This window comes from Mustela lutreola, chromosome 4 (genome assembly GCF_030435805.1).
Source record: "Mustela lutreola isolate mMusLut2 chromosome 4, mMusLut2.pri, whole genome shotgun sequence".
Lineage (NCBI taxonomy): Eukaryota > Metazoa > Chordata > Mammalia > Carnivora > Mustelidae > Mustela > Mustela lutreola.
This window is the reverse complement of record NC_081293.1, coordinates 139,183,508-139,196,442: the sequence shown is the minus strand read 5'-3', so window position 1 is coordinate 139,196,442 and position 12,935 is coordinate 139,183,508. Positions and strand designations below refer to the sequence as shown.

Below are 12,935 nucleotides of genomic sequence, written 5' to 3'. Positions count from 1 at the left end.
AAATTAACAAAAGAATTAATCCAAATGAATCTAAATTGCATTATAATTAGTATTTGGTCCATGTATGAGGTATTGGTTTTGAATAAGAAGGAATTTTTTTCTGTAAAAGAATGCGGATATTAAAAAATATATATTAAACCTTCCAGTTTGTACACAAAGTGGCAGACACTGCACAAATCATAACATTCTTAAACTATCTTTGCAAAGAAACTAAATATGGCTGCTTTTAGTTTCTTTTCACAGTACAGATTTTGAAACTTCACAGTTAATGACAAACATTAGATGCAATATTTGATTCAGCAAAAATATAGTACTTAGTGCCAAATGAAAAAGAAAAATCACTTTTAGATCCCTTTCCCTCACCTCCCTCCAAGTACAATAGATTAGATACTGCTGGGTCTACATAAATCATCTATACTGTGAAGTGGTAACTCCCTTTACAAAAATAATCATTTCATTCAATTTTATGAAGAAAGGAACTTGAGACGTTATGGTCTATCTTCTACACCTTACAGTAGGACATCTTTAATTAATTCATCTGTTTAAGAATTACCTCTAGGCTTTATTGATTTCCCTATTCACTAAAAACACCAAAACAGATCCCACTTAACAATAAAGGTATTCCCTTGTCTTGTTATAGTGCTGTTTATTTATAATACAAAATTATCTGAGTTTCTACATTACCAAAATTTACAGTGACTTCAGGACAAAATCTAATTTGAGAATCTCATGCAAGAAAGAATAGAAAATACCTATTTCAATATGGGAAAGTGGGGCACCTGGGTGGCTCAGTGGGTCAATACGGGAAAGCAAGTTTCTAAAACAGACTCCAGAATCGGGAAGGTCTGGGTTTGAATCACTGTTACACACTTATATGTGTAATCCTCCTCTGTACCTCACTTTTTTCCCTACACAAAGGAGATCAAAACAGTAACTACCTTGAAGACTGTGGTGAGGAGTAAATGAGATGGCATGTTTTAAGTGCTTAATTAATGCCAGGCACATAGGGGTACTCAATAAACGTTAGCTGCTATTATTATTCCTAAAATTATATTTTATTTTAAATACGTTCAGTTTTTTGACCCAGAAATTATACCAAGAGTATATCTGTGCAAAGAAATGTACAGTACTAAAAAATCTGGTCAAAAAGAAAATGTGGTTAGAAAAAAAGTATCTAACATCACGGAAAATGGTCCCATACAGTTACAATTTAAAAAATTATGTAACAGAATACATATGATTGAAATTTTTAAAGAGTAGGTTGTAGTAGGATATACTATTGAAACATGAGCAGAAATGTGATGCATACAGGTACTATAATTGCAGGTAATTTAAAGGATTTTATTTATTTATTTGAGAGAGCACGAGTTGGGGGTGGGGGAGAGGGAGAAGCAGATTCCCCGCTGCGCCAGGAGGCCGATGTGGGCGCTCAATACTAGGACCCTGGGATCATGACCTGAGTTGAAGGCAGCTGTTTAACAGACTGAGCCACTCAGGTGCCCCCTGCAGGTAATTTGATTTTTTTTTTTTTAATGTTTTTAAAATGTTTCCAAATATTCTCTAATGACCATGTATTGTGTTTGTAATAAATTTAAAAAAACACAATGTATGTAATTTCTTTTCTGATTCCAATTCTCTCCAGAAAAGCTGAGTCACAGAAAAGAAAAAAATAAAGATAAAAAGACAAGCATACATTTTTTTTAAAGCAAGATTTTATATAAAGGATGTTAATTATATTAAAAACTGCTATTTTGAATTGTTACTCTCTAGCTTTAAAGAAAAAAACTTAAAAGAAGAAAACTCAAAGTCTGACTGCAATTACAGTATGTTTAATCACATGTCCAGAACAATATTTCATTTGGAGATCAAGTTGATAAGTATTCTCCTACTTAGATAAATTGCTATTTAAACTTTGTAGTAATTTTGTTTTTCCCCAACTTTATTGAAATATAATTGACATATAACACTGTGTAAGTTTTAAGGTATGTAATGTGTTGATCTGACACACGTATATTGCAAAATGATTACCACCATTGTGTTAATTAACATATCCATCACATCACAATTACCATCTCCTTTTTTTGTGATGAGAACACTTAAGATCTACTTTCTTAGCAACTTTCAAGTATATAATACAGTATTGTTAACTATGATTAATATGCTTTTCATTAGACTACCAGAACTAATTCTGCATTTCAAGTGATTACACCATTTTACATCTTCACCCAAAACTCACTTGCTCCTCTTTCCTGTTAGAAGTTGATACTGTAAAATTTTTTAGTTTTTCCTCAGTCTACTAGATGGTAGAAATGGACAACTAAAATTTGGTGAATTTGTCACTAAATTACGTCTTAATTATTGGGCAAAAAAATTTATTTAAAAATAAATATTTAGTTATAAATATTTAATTATTTTTCAAAGGATAAGATTTTAAAAGGCAGAAAGTCTCTCTTTCTAAGAAAATTAACTAAGAAAAAAATAGGTGGGTTAGGGCACCTGGGTGGCTCAGTCAGTTAAGCATCTGTCTCTGCCTCAGGTCATGAGCTGAGGATCCTGGGATCGAGCCCTGGGCTCCCTGCTTCTCCCTCTCCCTCTGCCTGCTGCTCTCCCTGCTTGTGCATTCTCTCTTTGTGTAAAAAAAAATAATAATACATCTTTAAAATAGAAAGAGAGAGGGCATCTGGGTGGCTCAGTAGGTTAAGCCTTCCACTCAGGTCATGATCTCAGGGTTATGGGATCAAGCCCCACATTGGGCTCTCAGCTCAGCAGGGAGCCTGCTTCCCTCTCTCTCTGTCTGCCTGCCTCTCTGCCTACTTGTGATCTCTGTCAAATAAATAAATAAAATATTATTTTTTAAGTAAAAAAAATAAAAATAAAAATAAAATAGAAAGAGAAAGAAAAGGAGGAAGGAAGGGAGGGAGGGAAATTGGATCATTAAACCTAAATCTCAAGTTTTCTTGTAGCTTTGGGTATGGATGCTGTCACCTGCAAAGTAAGAAAAGAAGCCTATCAAAAAGACCAAAGATATATATGGTCTCCTAAGAGAGAAAACCAGGAGAAAATAAGTTCACTGAAGGGGCAGGAAGGCCGTTTGTAAAAAGGAGGAAGTTACAAGTGATACTGGAAGTTACCAGTATCAGCTGCTGCAAAGAAGAAAAAAGATGAAGCGGAGCAACTGGGGAAGATTCTGCAAATCTTGGGGGAAAACTGAATTTACAGCTCAGAGAAGATCCTGAAGATGTTGCTGAGCAATTCTAGAACTCGAAAAGAAGCAAGGGAATATGGTATATTAGTAATCCAGGAATGCTACTGTACTGAATCTGAATTAGGTATCACCAGTCTACCTTGAATCTGCCCGAGGAGGTTTGAAAGACAGTCTGTAGGTACAGTAAGTGGATATCTGGAGTAGAGACAAAACTATTTGTCTCTCTCCCTCTCCCTCTGTCCCTCCCCCGACTTGCACATTCTCATGCACATTCTCTCAAATAAAAATCTTTAAAAAAAAAGATATATCATGGGTGCCTGGGTGGCTCAGTGGGTTAAGTATCTGCCTTCGGCTCAGGTCATGATCTCAGAGTCCTGGGATCAAGTCCTACATCGGGCTCTCTGTTCCGCAGGGAGCCTGCTTCGTCCTCTCTCTCTGCCTGCCTCTCTGCCTACTTGTGATCTCTGTCAAATAAATAAATAAAATATTTTTTAAAAAAAGACATATCGTTGTCATATAAGACTGATGAATCACAGACCTGTGCCCCTGAAATAAATAATACATTGTATGTTAAAAAAAAAAGACATACTGAAGGCACATAATCATGTTATGATATTCTAATTAAGTTTACGCAGTATGCCCTAAAAGTTAATAACCTTAATATCCAGGCTTCACAAGGAATGTGAAAGACTAGTCCAGAACCTCCCATATTTCCTTCCTTAGGAGTTTTCAAACATTTATATGATAAAAGGATGTGTTGCTGATATATGCTTGTTCTCTATAATCATTCATTAGGCTTGATGCAATCTTTTATTATCAAAAACTGTATATACGTTGACAAGTAGACTCAAATTATCTTACATCTGTCTTCAATGGTTTGTTAATTTTAAATTTCATTTTATTTACTTCCTATTTTCATTTCAGTTTCAGGTTTATAGTTTTCATGACCTTCCTTGACCAGGAAATAATATCCCTCTCGACAGTCTATGGAAATTTCTTCTTGTATTTCTTTACCTATTAAGAAAATCTATCTTTAGTTAAAAACAAGTTTCCTTTTATCCCCATGCCAGTTATTTTTTTTTTTTTCAATGCATGGCAGAACCAGTGGTTTAAATATGACAGTAAACCTTTATTTTCTAAATAATATGCCTTCTTCTTATAAAATAAACACATTAGTGTATGATCTGTGTGATTCATAGAGGACCATAATTCTATATTCAACATGAAACAGCCATTACATCAATATTTTTAAAAAATGATGTGCTAATGATCCACAATAGACTTAGAAAAAATACACTATAAAATAAAATAATATGCATTTTCAAAGTTTAGAGAGCCATAGGTACCTTAGTTTAAAAATCAGATGAATTATAAAGACAGCTTTCATGACCTCTTAACTCTAGCAAGAAATTTAAACAAATGGACTTTTTTGTGAATGGAAATGTTAGACATGACCTTACTCTATTTAGTGTGGAACTCTGAAAGAGGCAAGAAATGATTTTTACTTGGTACGTGAAGACAAAAAAATAAAACAGAAAATTGCTGAAGAGCAATTATTTTTTAAAAACATTTCTTACATTAAAAAATCAGAACATTAGGACTAGTTTCGAACTTTTCTCTTTGTAACTAAAATGATTGTTTATTTTTAAGAGTAAGAAGAGATATCATTTACTGAGTATCTCTATTGTTCCAAGTATTGCCATTAAACCTTTCACAAATAAGCAACCTGAAGCTCACTGAAATGAAGCAACCTGCTAAAGGTCACAAGCATCGTCAACAGTTAATATCTGAACCCAGTCTGTTTCTTTTCAAAGCTCATAAAGCTATTTATTCTACACTGTACTGCATACTTAGACTTTCCCTATATTTTAAGTTACTGTTCTGTTATTTAACAATGCTTCAGATTTTAAGAAACTCCATAAATTTAATAAATAAATAAATAATAAATAATAAATAAATAAAATCTTAAAAAAAAAAAGAACATCAGGATTAGAACACTTAAATATATTTAACTTAAGAGCTCAATTCCATTAACTTTCAGAGTCATTCTTTGAATTTTCTTAGCTTAGATTTGAAGAAGTGTTACCCGTAGATAAACGGTACTTCTGTAACCACAATACATAGGATAGAAAGAAAATTTTTAACAGACAAGTAATTCCACACAATGATGAAAATAGTTAAATGTTTAATAAATTAGAAGGGATAAACTATCTGTAGCAGGAATCCATAAAATCTCACTGTTTTTTGAAGCTAGGAGTTAAACCTTTCCTATTATTTACGTTAGTTCCATAGCTCTGAAAATGGGCTAGCTTATTCCAACTAGGACCATCTCTTTGTAGCAAACAAGGTCTCTCACTCTCATTGTATATATAAATACTGGAATAAAAACTTCACATAATTAATATATTCTACCTTCCTTCTAAATTCTTACATTAATATATCATATAATCCAAATTTAATAATGCTGGGTTAATAGGTGAAAATATTCTTACTAACTTTTTAAAATCTGTAATGAAAATCCTTCAGCCTAACTACCAGATTTTTAGTAGATGGCTTTTTCCTCCTACATAATATATATATATATATGTATATATATACATATATACATATATATATATATATATTTAAAAAGTGATTTAAAAACTAAAGGATAGAAAAAAGGAAAAACAGAAGAAGAAAAAAACTAAAGGATAGTATAAAGTTAGTGAGTTTTGAAAGGCATTCCCTTGTATGGCACCCTACTGTACTTTGATTAATTATCTCTTAGTTATGAGTTAGTTTCTTATCACATATGGTATTCCACAGCATGCTATGCAAATGCATCAGCCCCACATGCCATCTAAATTAGAATACAGTTTTGTTTTTCCAGTTTGTAGTAAGTATAATATAAAAAGTGATTTAGTTTTTCAATTCTGTAAATTATTAACATAAATTAGACAAAATTATGTTAATATTTTTGTCTAATTTCAGTGATTTCAGTAATTTTTTTTCTGTGAACATGATGTTGAAATATATACAAATGTATGTCATGAACACTGACAAACTCTTCCTGGAGGATAGAAATCATATTTTCAGAAAGATTTGTAAGGAATATCTACCCATGACATATCAAAGCATACAAATATGCTTAACATTAACTACACAGTCCCTATGAAAATTACCTTATGTTACGGAACTACACAGATCAGTAGAGATTCCAATTCTACTATAAAGAATAACCACAAACAATCTTTCTTTAGCTCAAACTATTACTTGATAAAAGTACTACCTGAAATAGGTTTCAGAAAATGTCTAGGACCATCAAGTAAAGAACCTCTGAGCAAGCAATAATGACAACCAGTTCAGTATACAAATGTTCAGTTTCTAAAAATACATTCTACTTAAAAAAACAACACAGTAGCCAACTATTATCAGTGGAACGGTTAATGATTATACTTACTGAATTCAAAAATCATTGTTACCAGTCTCAAATTACAACATCCAAAAACTAAGGGCTTAAATAAGACATTTATACAAAAAATTCTGCCTGTCACAGAAAATGTTGAAGTAACGGCCAATTGTCTGAACTTAATCTAGATATAAGGTAGAAGATCCACTGGAAGACTGTGGGCTTTATCTCACGTACTAGTGAAGAGGAAATCTAAAGTTTAAATATGTAACTATAACTATCATCAAGGATAACTACACCAGTTTTAATTCTCAGATTTTTAGTAAGTCTACAAACTACCACAGATTTATTCTATGGTATTCTACTGTAAGATACTGTATAAACAACTTGTCTCTAGATTTTTACATACCTATCAGTAAGCAGGCAAATCAAAACTCAGTAATGCTAAAGCACTGTTGTAAGCTTTAATGCTTGTCATACAAATGCTAGAAGAATACTAGGTAAATGGTACAATTTTTACAAATATCTCAGTCAACCATGCTAAATCCATAAACTTAAAATTTAAACTAATATTAAATAAAATCCCAGACCTCAAATCAATAGTTAAAATACTCTTAAAAAATCCCAGACGTCAAATCGATAGTTAAAATATTCTAAAAAAATCTTTCTTTAACAGGTAAGTTATATAGTTCAAATTTAAAAGCACTTTAAATAATAATTTAAATTAAAAAAAATTTTTAATAAGAATTTAAAGTAATCTCTACCCTCAACATGGGGCTCGAACTCACAACCCTGAGAACAAAAGTCCCATGCTCCAACAACTGAGCGAGCCAGGTGCCCCTTAATTTTATATTTTTCATAATTTTCATCATAAAAAAATTCAGACATCCAATTCTACCAGGTTCAATTAAATGTGCTTGTTTAATTTATTGTGGCAAGATACTCTTTGGAGAAATTGTTTTGTTTCATTCTTAAAGGGGCAAAATTCACAATGAATATTTTATTTGAAAATAAGCACTTATATACGTACTTTTTACTCGGGTATATCAGTTATAGAATTCTAGTTGCTAATGCAGAAAACTAGAAAATAAAGATGAAAGAAAGTCATCACTTTCCCTACTCAGGGATTTCTAATACAAATAATTGGTTATCAACTAGCACCACTTGCCTGAGGAGGCATGTATTGTATTTGTTGTTCCAGAAAATCTTACATAGGGATGTAGACGACATTTCTGTGCGTTATCAGTTCAACTTAGCACTGCTCAAAAGTAGTATACTATATAGATCAAATACAAAGAAGCAGAGGTCTCCATGCTAAGACAATTCATCTTCTAGTAGTCATACAATGATCTGCCAGGTATATACTCTATAGCTTTGCACCAAACAGAACTTAAATAAGGATAAAAGCTAAAATCATAACTGGCACAGGTACTGTAAAGTACATAATACACAGTTAAATTCGCAGTGGCATTTGTGAATATATATGACTTGGATGAAGCTCTTTAAAAAATATTTATGCATATTCATTTTACCATGTCAAAATAAATTACCTTCATTTTGGGTGTTTTAGGAGACAGAAGTTGTTGAGATCTCTATCAAGTATACTCTAGAAAAAGACTGAATAGTGAACTGTGCCCTATATTTAAAAAATACTATTTAGTCTACCTTGTGAATTATATGTAAGTATACAACATAATTTTAAACTGGTTAGTTGATGTTTCACTTGGGTTATAGGCATTGTGTATACTTGTTTTAAAGTTCTAAAAATTAATTTTTAGATTAAAAATGTTCTGAATAACTGAAGAATTCATAATATACATAAAACAGATTCTTATTCTTGACTGCTCATTAAAATTATTTAGGAAGCTGTAAAAGATATAAATATCCACCCTCTTTCCCTCTCTTACCTCCTCCCAAACAATTCAGTCTAAAAACCATCAGGCTATAGTAGGCAAAATAGGTGTCGATATAGGGTGGGATTAGAGAGTGACAAGAGATTAGTTTACCATCAGGGGACTGATCATATAAAAATATTTAAGAATAATGTGGGGCACCTTGGTTAAGCATCCGACTCTTGGTTTCAGTTCAGGTCATGAACTCAGGGTCATGAGACTAAGCCCTGCATCAGATCCCTCTGCTCGAGTGCTCTTTCTCTCTCTCTCCCTCATTCTCACAAACATACAAATAAATAAATAAAATCTTTTTAAAAAATATATATTTAAGAATAATGGGAGCCAGTTTTCTGTTAGGGAGTTACAAATATAGAAAGGAAGAGAACTGCAATGGTTTCCAATATCTACAAAGGCAGAAATATAGATGCAAATGTGTATGTACACATACATCTAATCCTTGGCTCTGTGGCTCTGTCTACTGAGAAGACCTAGAAGGAATAATGAGCACATCTAGTACCCACAGTTTGATTTCTAAATACCATTCTCCACTGAAAGGAAATGGAGCTCCTTGGAGAAATGGCTTGGTTCCAAGAATAGGGAAAGGGAAAGTATAGTTGAGCCTGGAACATCTTTAGTAAGGAAGTATTTGAAGATTACTGGGGTCATGTCACATGGACATAGAAGCCGGGCTTAAGTGTCAGAAGCCAGCCTGAAGTGGCTTCTATTAGCCAAATCTGGGACAAAATGAACATCCAAATAAATGGTAAACCTAGTGAATAAAAGAGAAAATGAAAGTTTGATGAGGAATAGGATATTTGCATAGTCTCAAGTTTCTTCCCCACAAATTAATTAGAAAGGTGAAGAGAATGGAGAAGACTTGCAGAAAACTTATCAAGTGATTAAAGTTATACTTTATGAAAGACAACTTTAGTACCAGCATAGAACTATGGTATCCAAACATTATAGCTGATGTACCTCCATACTAAAAATATTTTAAATATGCATCTTTATATATACACACACACACACATATGTATGTATATATATGAAGTTACATATACTACAGTATTTACATTATTTACATTATAAGATGGGTAAGAAATTGAAGTGGGAAGCTATATAGAATTAAGTTGATTTTATTACTTATCTTGTCTATTTCTTAGGGTGCAAACACTTCATTTTGGAGGCCTCTAGTAAAAAGAATGGGTAAAATAGATGAGTATGGCAGATTTACTAAGATAGTTTTCAAAATAGGAGAAACTGATAGAATGAGGAAAAAGTGAGACACTGAATCAAGGCAGAAGCAATGGAGGAAAGGAACAAAGAGCACACTGGAGACACAATTAAGGAAGAAAATTTGAAGGACTCAGGAAGTGACTTTCTCTATGAGACAAGGATTAGGAAGGCTTGAAGATAATTCCAGCTATTTGGCTTGGATGGATAGATGGGATAGAGAGAGGAGAAAAAATAAGAGATAGGTGAAGAGGAGGATTAAGAATAAAATGTATTGCTTTTCCAGGCACATAGCACTCATTAATGATGCTATTATCACAACAGAGTAAAGAGCAGAAAGAAAAATACTAATGTATAGTGATAGGTAGCAATGAACTAGCTTCACTGAACATAAACCCAATACACTGACCAGATAGCTGATGCATTAGTCAAATATCTTTGAAGCACAGCTTATAGGAGAAGGTATGTTTTGTGCATATCTGTTTCCGTGTGTTTCTATGTGTGTGAATTTGCTTCCATGTAAGCATGTGTATAGGTATGTATCTGTGTCCATGTAGTCCTTTTTCATGAAAACAAAAGTGAACTAACTAGGTTTATAATGGGTTGATAAGGGAGAGAAAGTCTTATCATGCATACTTCATGGGTTTGGATAGAATAAAAACTCATTCTATATAGAAATATTGAATGATAATGTTATCATACCCCAAACTAATATGTTATATATAATCAACTATTTCTCAACTAGAAAAACATTATCATACTTTTAGGTAAATTGTTATTAAGTCAATATTAAAACTAACTATAAGTAGGTATATTTTATCATGTACTAAAACATTAAATTATGGGTTATGATATGATGAATATTCTTAAGACTTCAGTGGAATTTCCATAAAAGTAATAAGCAGGATTTCTGACAGAAGGTTTTTGCCCTCATCAAACCCATAGCAATAAATCTGTTACTTGAAAGACAAAGACATGAGAATATACACAGCAATATTTTAGAGTTTCCCCTGCTACATAAAATTTGGAAACAATATTAACAGATAAATTAATATTTAAAGTGCAATGCATTTTCAAGCACATATTCAGCTATATACCCTCACCTTGTAGTTTATCTAAAATTCTAAGCAAAATAAGTAATTTCTTATATGGGAGTTGAATTTTCATAATAAAGTTGAGACTTCTTAGACTTAATCCTGATTATGACAGAGAAAGGAAGTTGGATATGTGATTTTATGGTCATCACAATTTTACACATTCACTTCCTCCCACCTAAATTTACTAGCAACTGATTCACTTCCCTTCTCCAGGCAATAACTATTTCTATCTTACTTTTCATATCATTAAAATATATGATCATGGCAAACATACACTGTATTATCTAACAAACAATACTCCACCAAATCCAACAGAAGAAAATGAAGGACAAGCAACATATATTAACTTCCACTGTGGGTTTCTTTTAGGTCCTAAGATGATCCTAATTTTGGCTCAGATGTTAATAATATTTTAATATTAATATTGTAACTGATTCCTTAATTTAAAATGGTTTCTGAAGCAATTCACTGAGTTATAAAGCATGACATTATATCCATCAATGCTTTCTTCTTAGGACCCAAACTGGCAAACATCTTTCAAAGGAAAATTTAAACAGAAATCTACTACATGCTGCTCAAGAATGGAAGTCTTCAAAAGTGAACAAAACAAAATGGATGCAACACAAATATTCAAGGAAACAGAGTAAGTTTCCAGCTTAACTACTACACTAAATTTAATTTTTTTATTGGAAAAAAATATAAGCATACAATAGTCATGTTGGTATGATAAAAATACAAATCCACTTCACTGCTGTAAACCTTACAGTAAAATGCTGTGACAGTCCAGAGATTAGATACCATAATTAGATGAAATTTTGACCAAGTTGGGTGTTTATATCTGGTATTCAATCAGAGGCCAGAATACAGAAAATACAATTAAAGTTTTCTAACAATGAGCCTCCATAATGGATTTCCATCAGAGTACAAAGACCTATTGTCTTGTAAAGAGGGAAAAAACAAAAACAAAAATAAAAATACCTTATCCTTCTCAATGGCTACTGGCATTCTAGTGCATTACATAATGTATGATATACTCTTAACATATGTGAAATAGGACCCCTTTACTATATAACTTAAAGCCATTCTTTAAAAATTGAATAAATGGGGCTGATTGGAGAGGCAAGATGGTGGAGGAGTAGCAGACTGAAATGACATCAGGTCCCAGGAGTTCAGCTAGTTAGTTATCAAACCATTCCAAACACCTACAAACTCAGGAGATATCAGAGAGAAGAAGAGCAGCAATTCTAGGAACAGAAAATTGACCACTTTCTGAAAGACAGGATGTGCTGAGAAGTGAATCCGAAGGATGGGAAGAGAGATTGTGGGGGAGGGGCCAGCTCCCGGCAAGCAGAAGAGCAGTGGAGAACAAAATCTGAACTTTTAAAAGTCTGCTCCACTGAGGGACATCGCTCCATAGCCTAAGTGAGGTGGAGCCCTTGCAGGGACACTGTGGTCTCAGGACCCAGGGGTCACTGAAAGATCGGGGGTATCTGATTGTGAGAGCTCCCAGGTATCACAGCAGGGAAGCAGACTACAGAGACAGAGCCGGAGAGTGAGCTTTCAGCTCGGTGTTACCTTAAACCATGATCCAAGGCACAGACGGATCACTGCTCTTTGAGCAAGGATCCCACAAGTGGCAGATCCAGGGAAACTCACCTTCCTCCTCTGCAGGCAGGAATCTACTGGATTTGGAGACTGCCAATGGGGCTGTGTGCCAGAGACAGAAACGCTTGGTCACTGGCCAGGTGAGCCCAGAGCGTGGCCGGAAATCAGAGAGATAGGAGTGATTGACTGCTTTTCTCCGAGGGCGCACTGAGGAGTGAGGCCCCGAGCTTTTGGCTCCTCTGGGCCAGAGACTGGGAGGCCACCATTTTCATTCCAGAGCTCTACAGAAAGTGTTTAGGGAACAAAAACTCCTGAGTGTGAACTCAAGCAGATTTATTAGCCTGGCCCCTGGCAAAGGCAGTACAATTCTGCCCTGGGTAAAGACACTTGAGAATCACTACAACAGGCCTCTGGCAGAAGATCAGCAAGAATATCCAGCCAAGACAAAGCTCACCAATGAAGGAGAACAGTTGAACTCCAGAGCTAGAGGAAAGCAATGCCTGGAATTCATGGCT

General features: G+C 33.7%; 1 protein-coding gene across 7 annotated transcripts in view; it reads right to left on the bottom strand.

Moving 5' to 3' along the window:
• The window catches only part of PHF14 (PHD finger protein 14), a 208,393-nt gene that overhangs the window by 48,250 nt on the left and 147,208 nt on the right, over positions 1 to 12,935 (bottom strand). For 3 of the 7 annotated variants that reach the window (XM_059171235.1, XM_059171236.1, XM_059171237.1), the window contains one exon: positions 11,445 to 12,522. The exons of the other annotated variants lie outside the window; for them this stretch is intronic. In XM_059171235.1, the coding sequence (XP_059027218.1) occupies positions 12,376 to 12,522 (147 nt within the window). In that variant the 3' untranslated portion in view covers positions 11,445 to 12,375. Of the gene's footprint in view, positions 1 to 11,444; positions 12,523 to 12,935 lie in introns of those variants that run through there. 7 annotated transcript variants of the gene reach the window in all.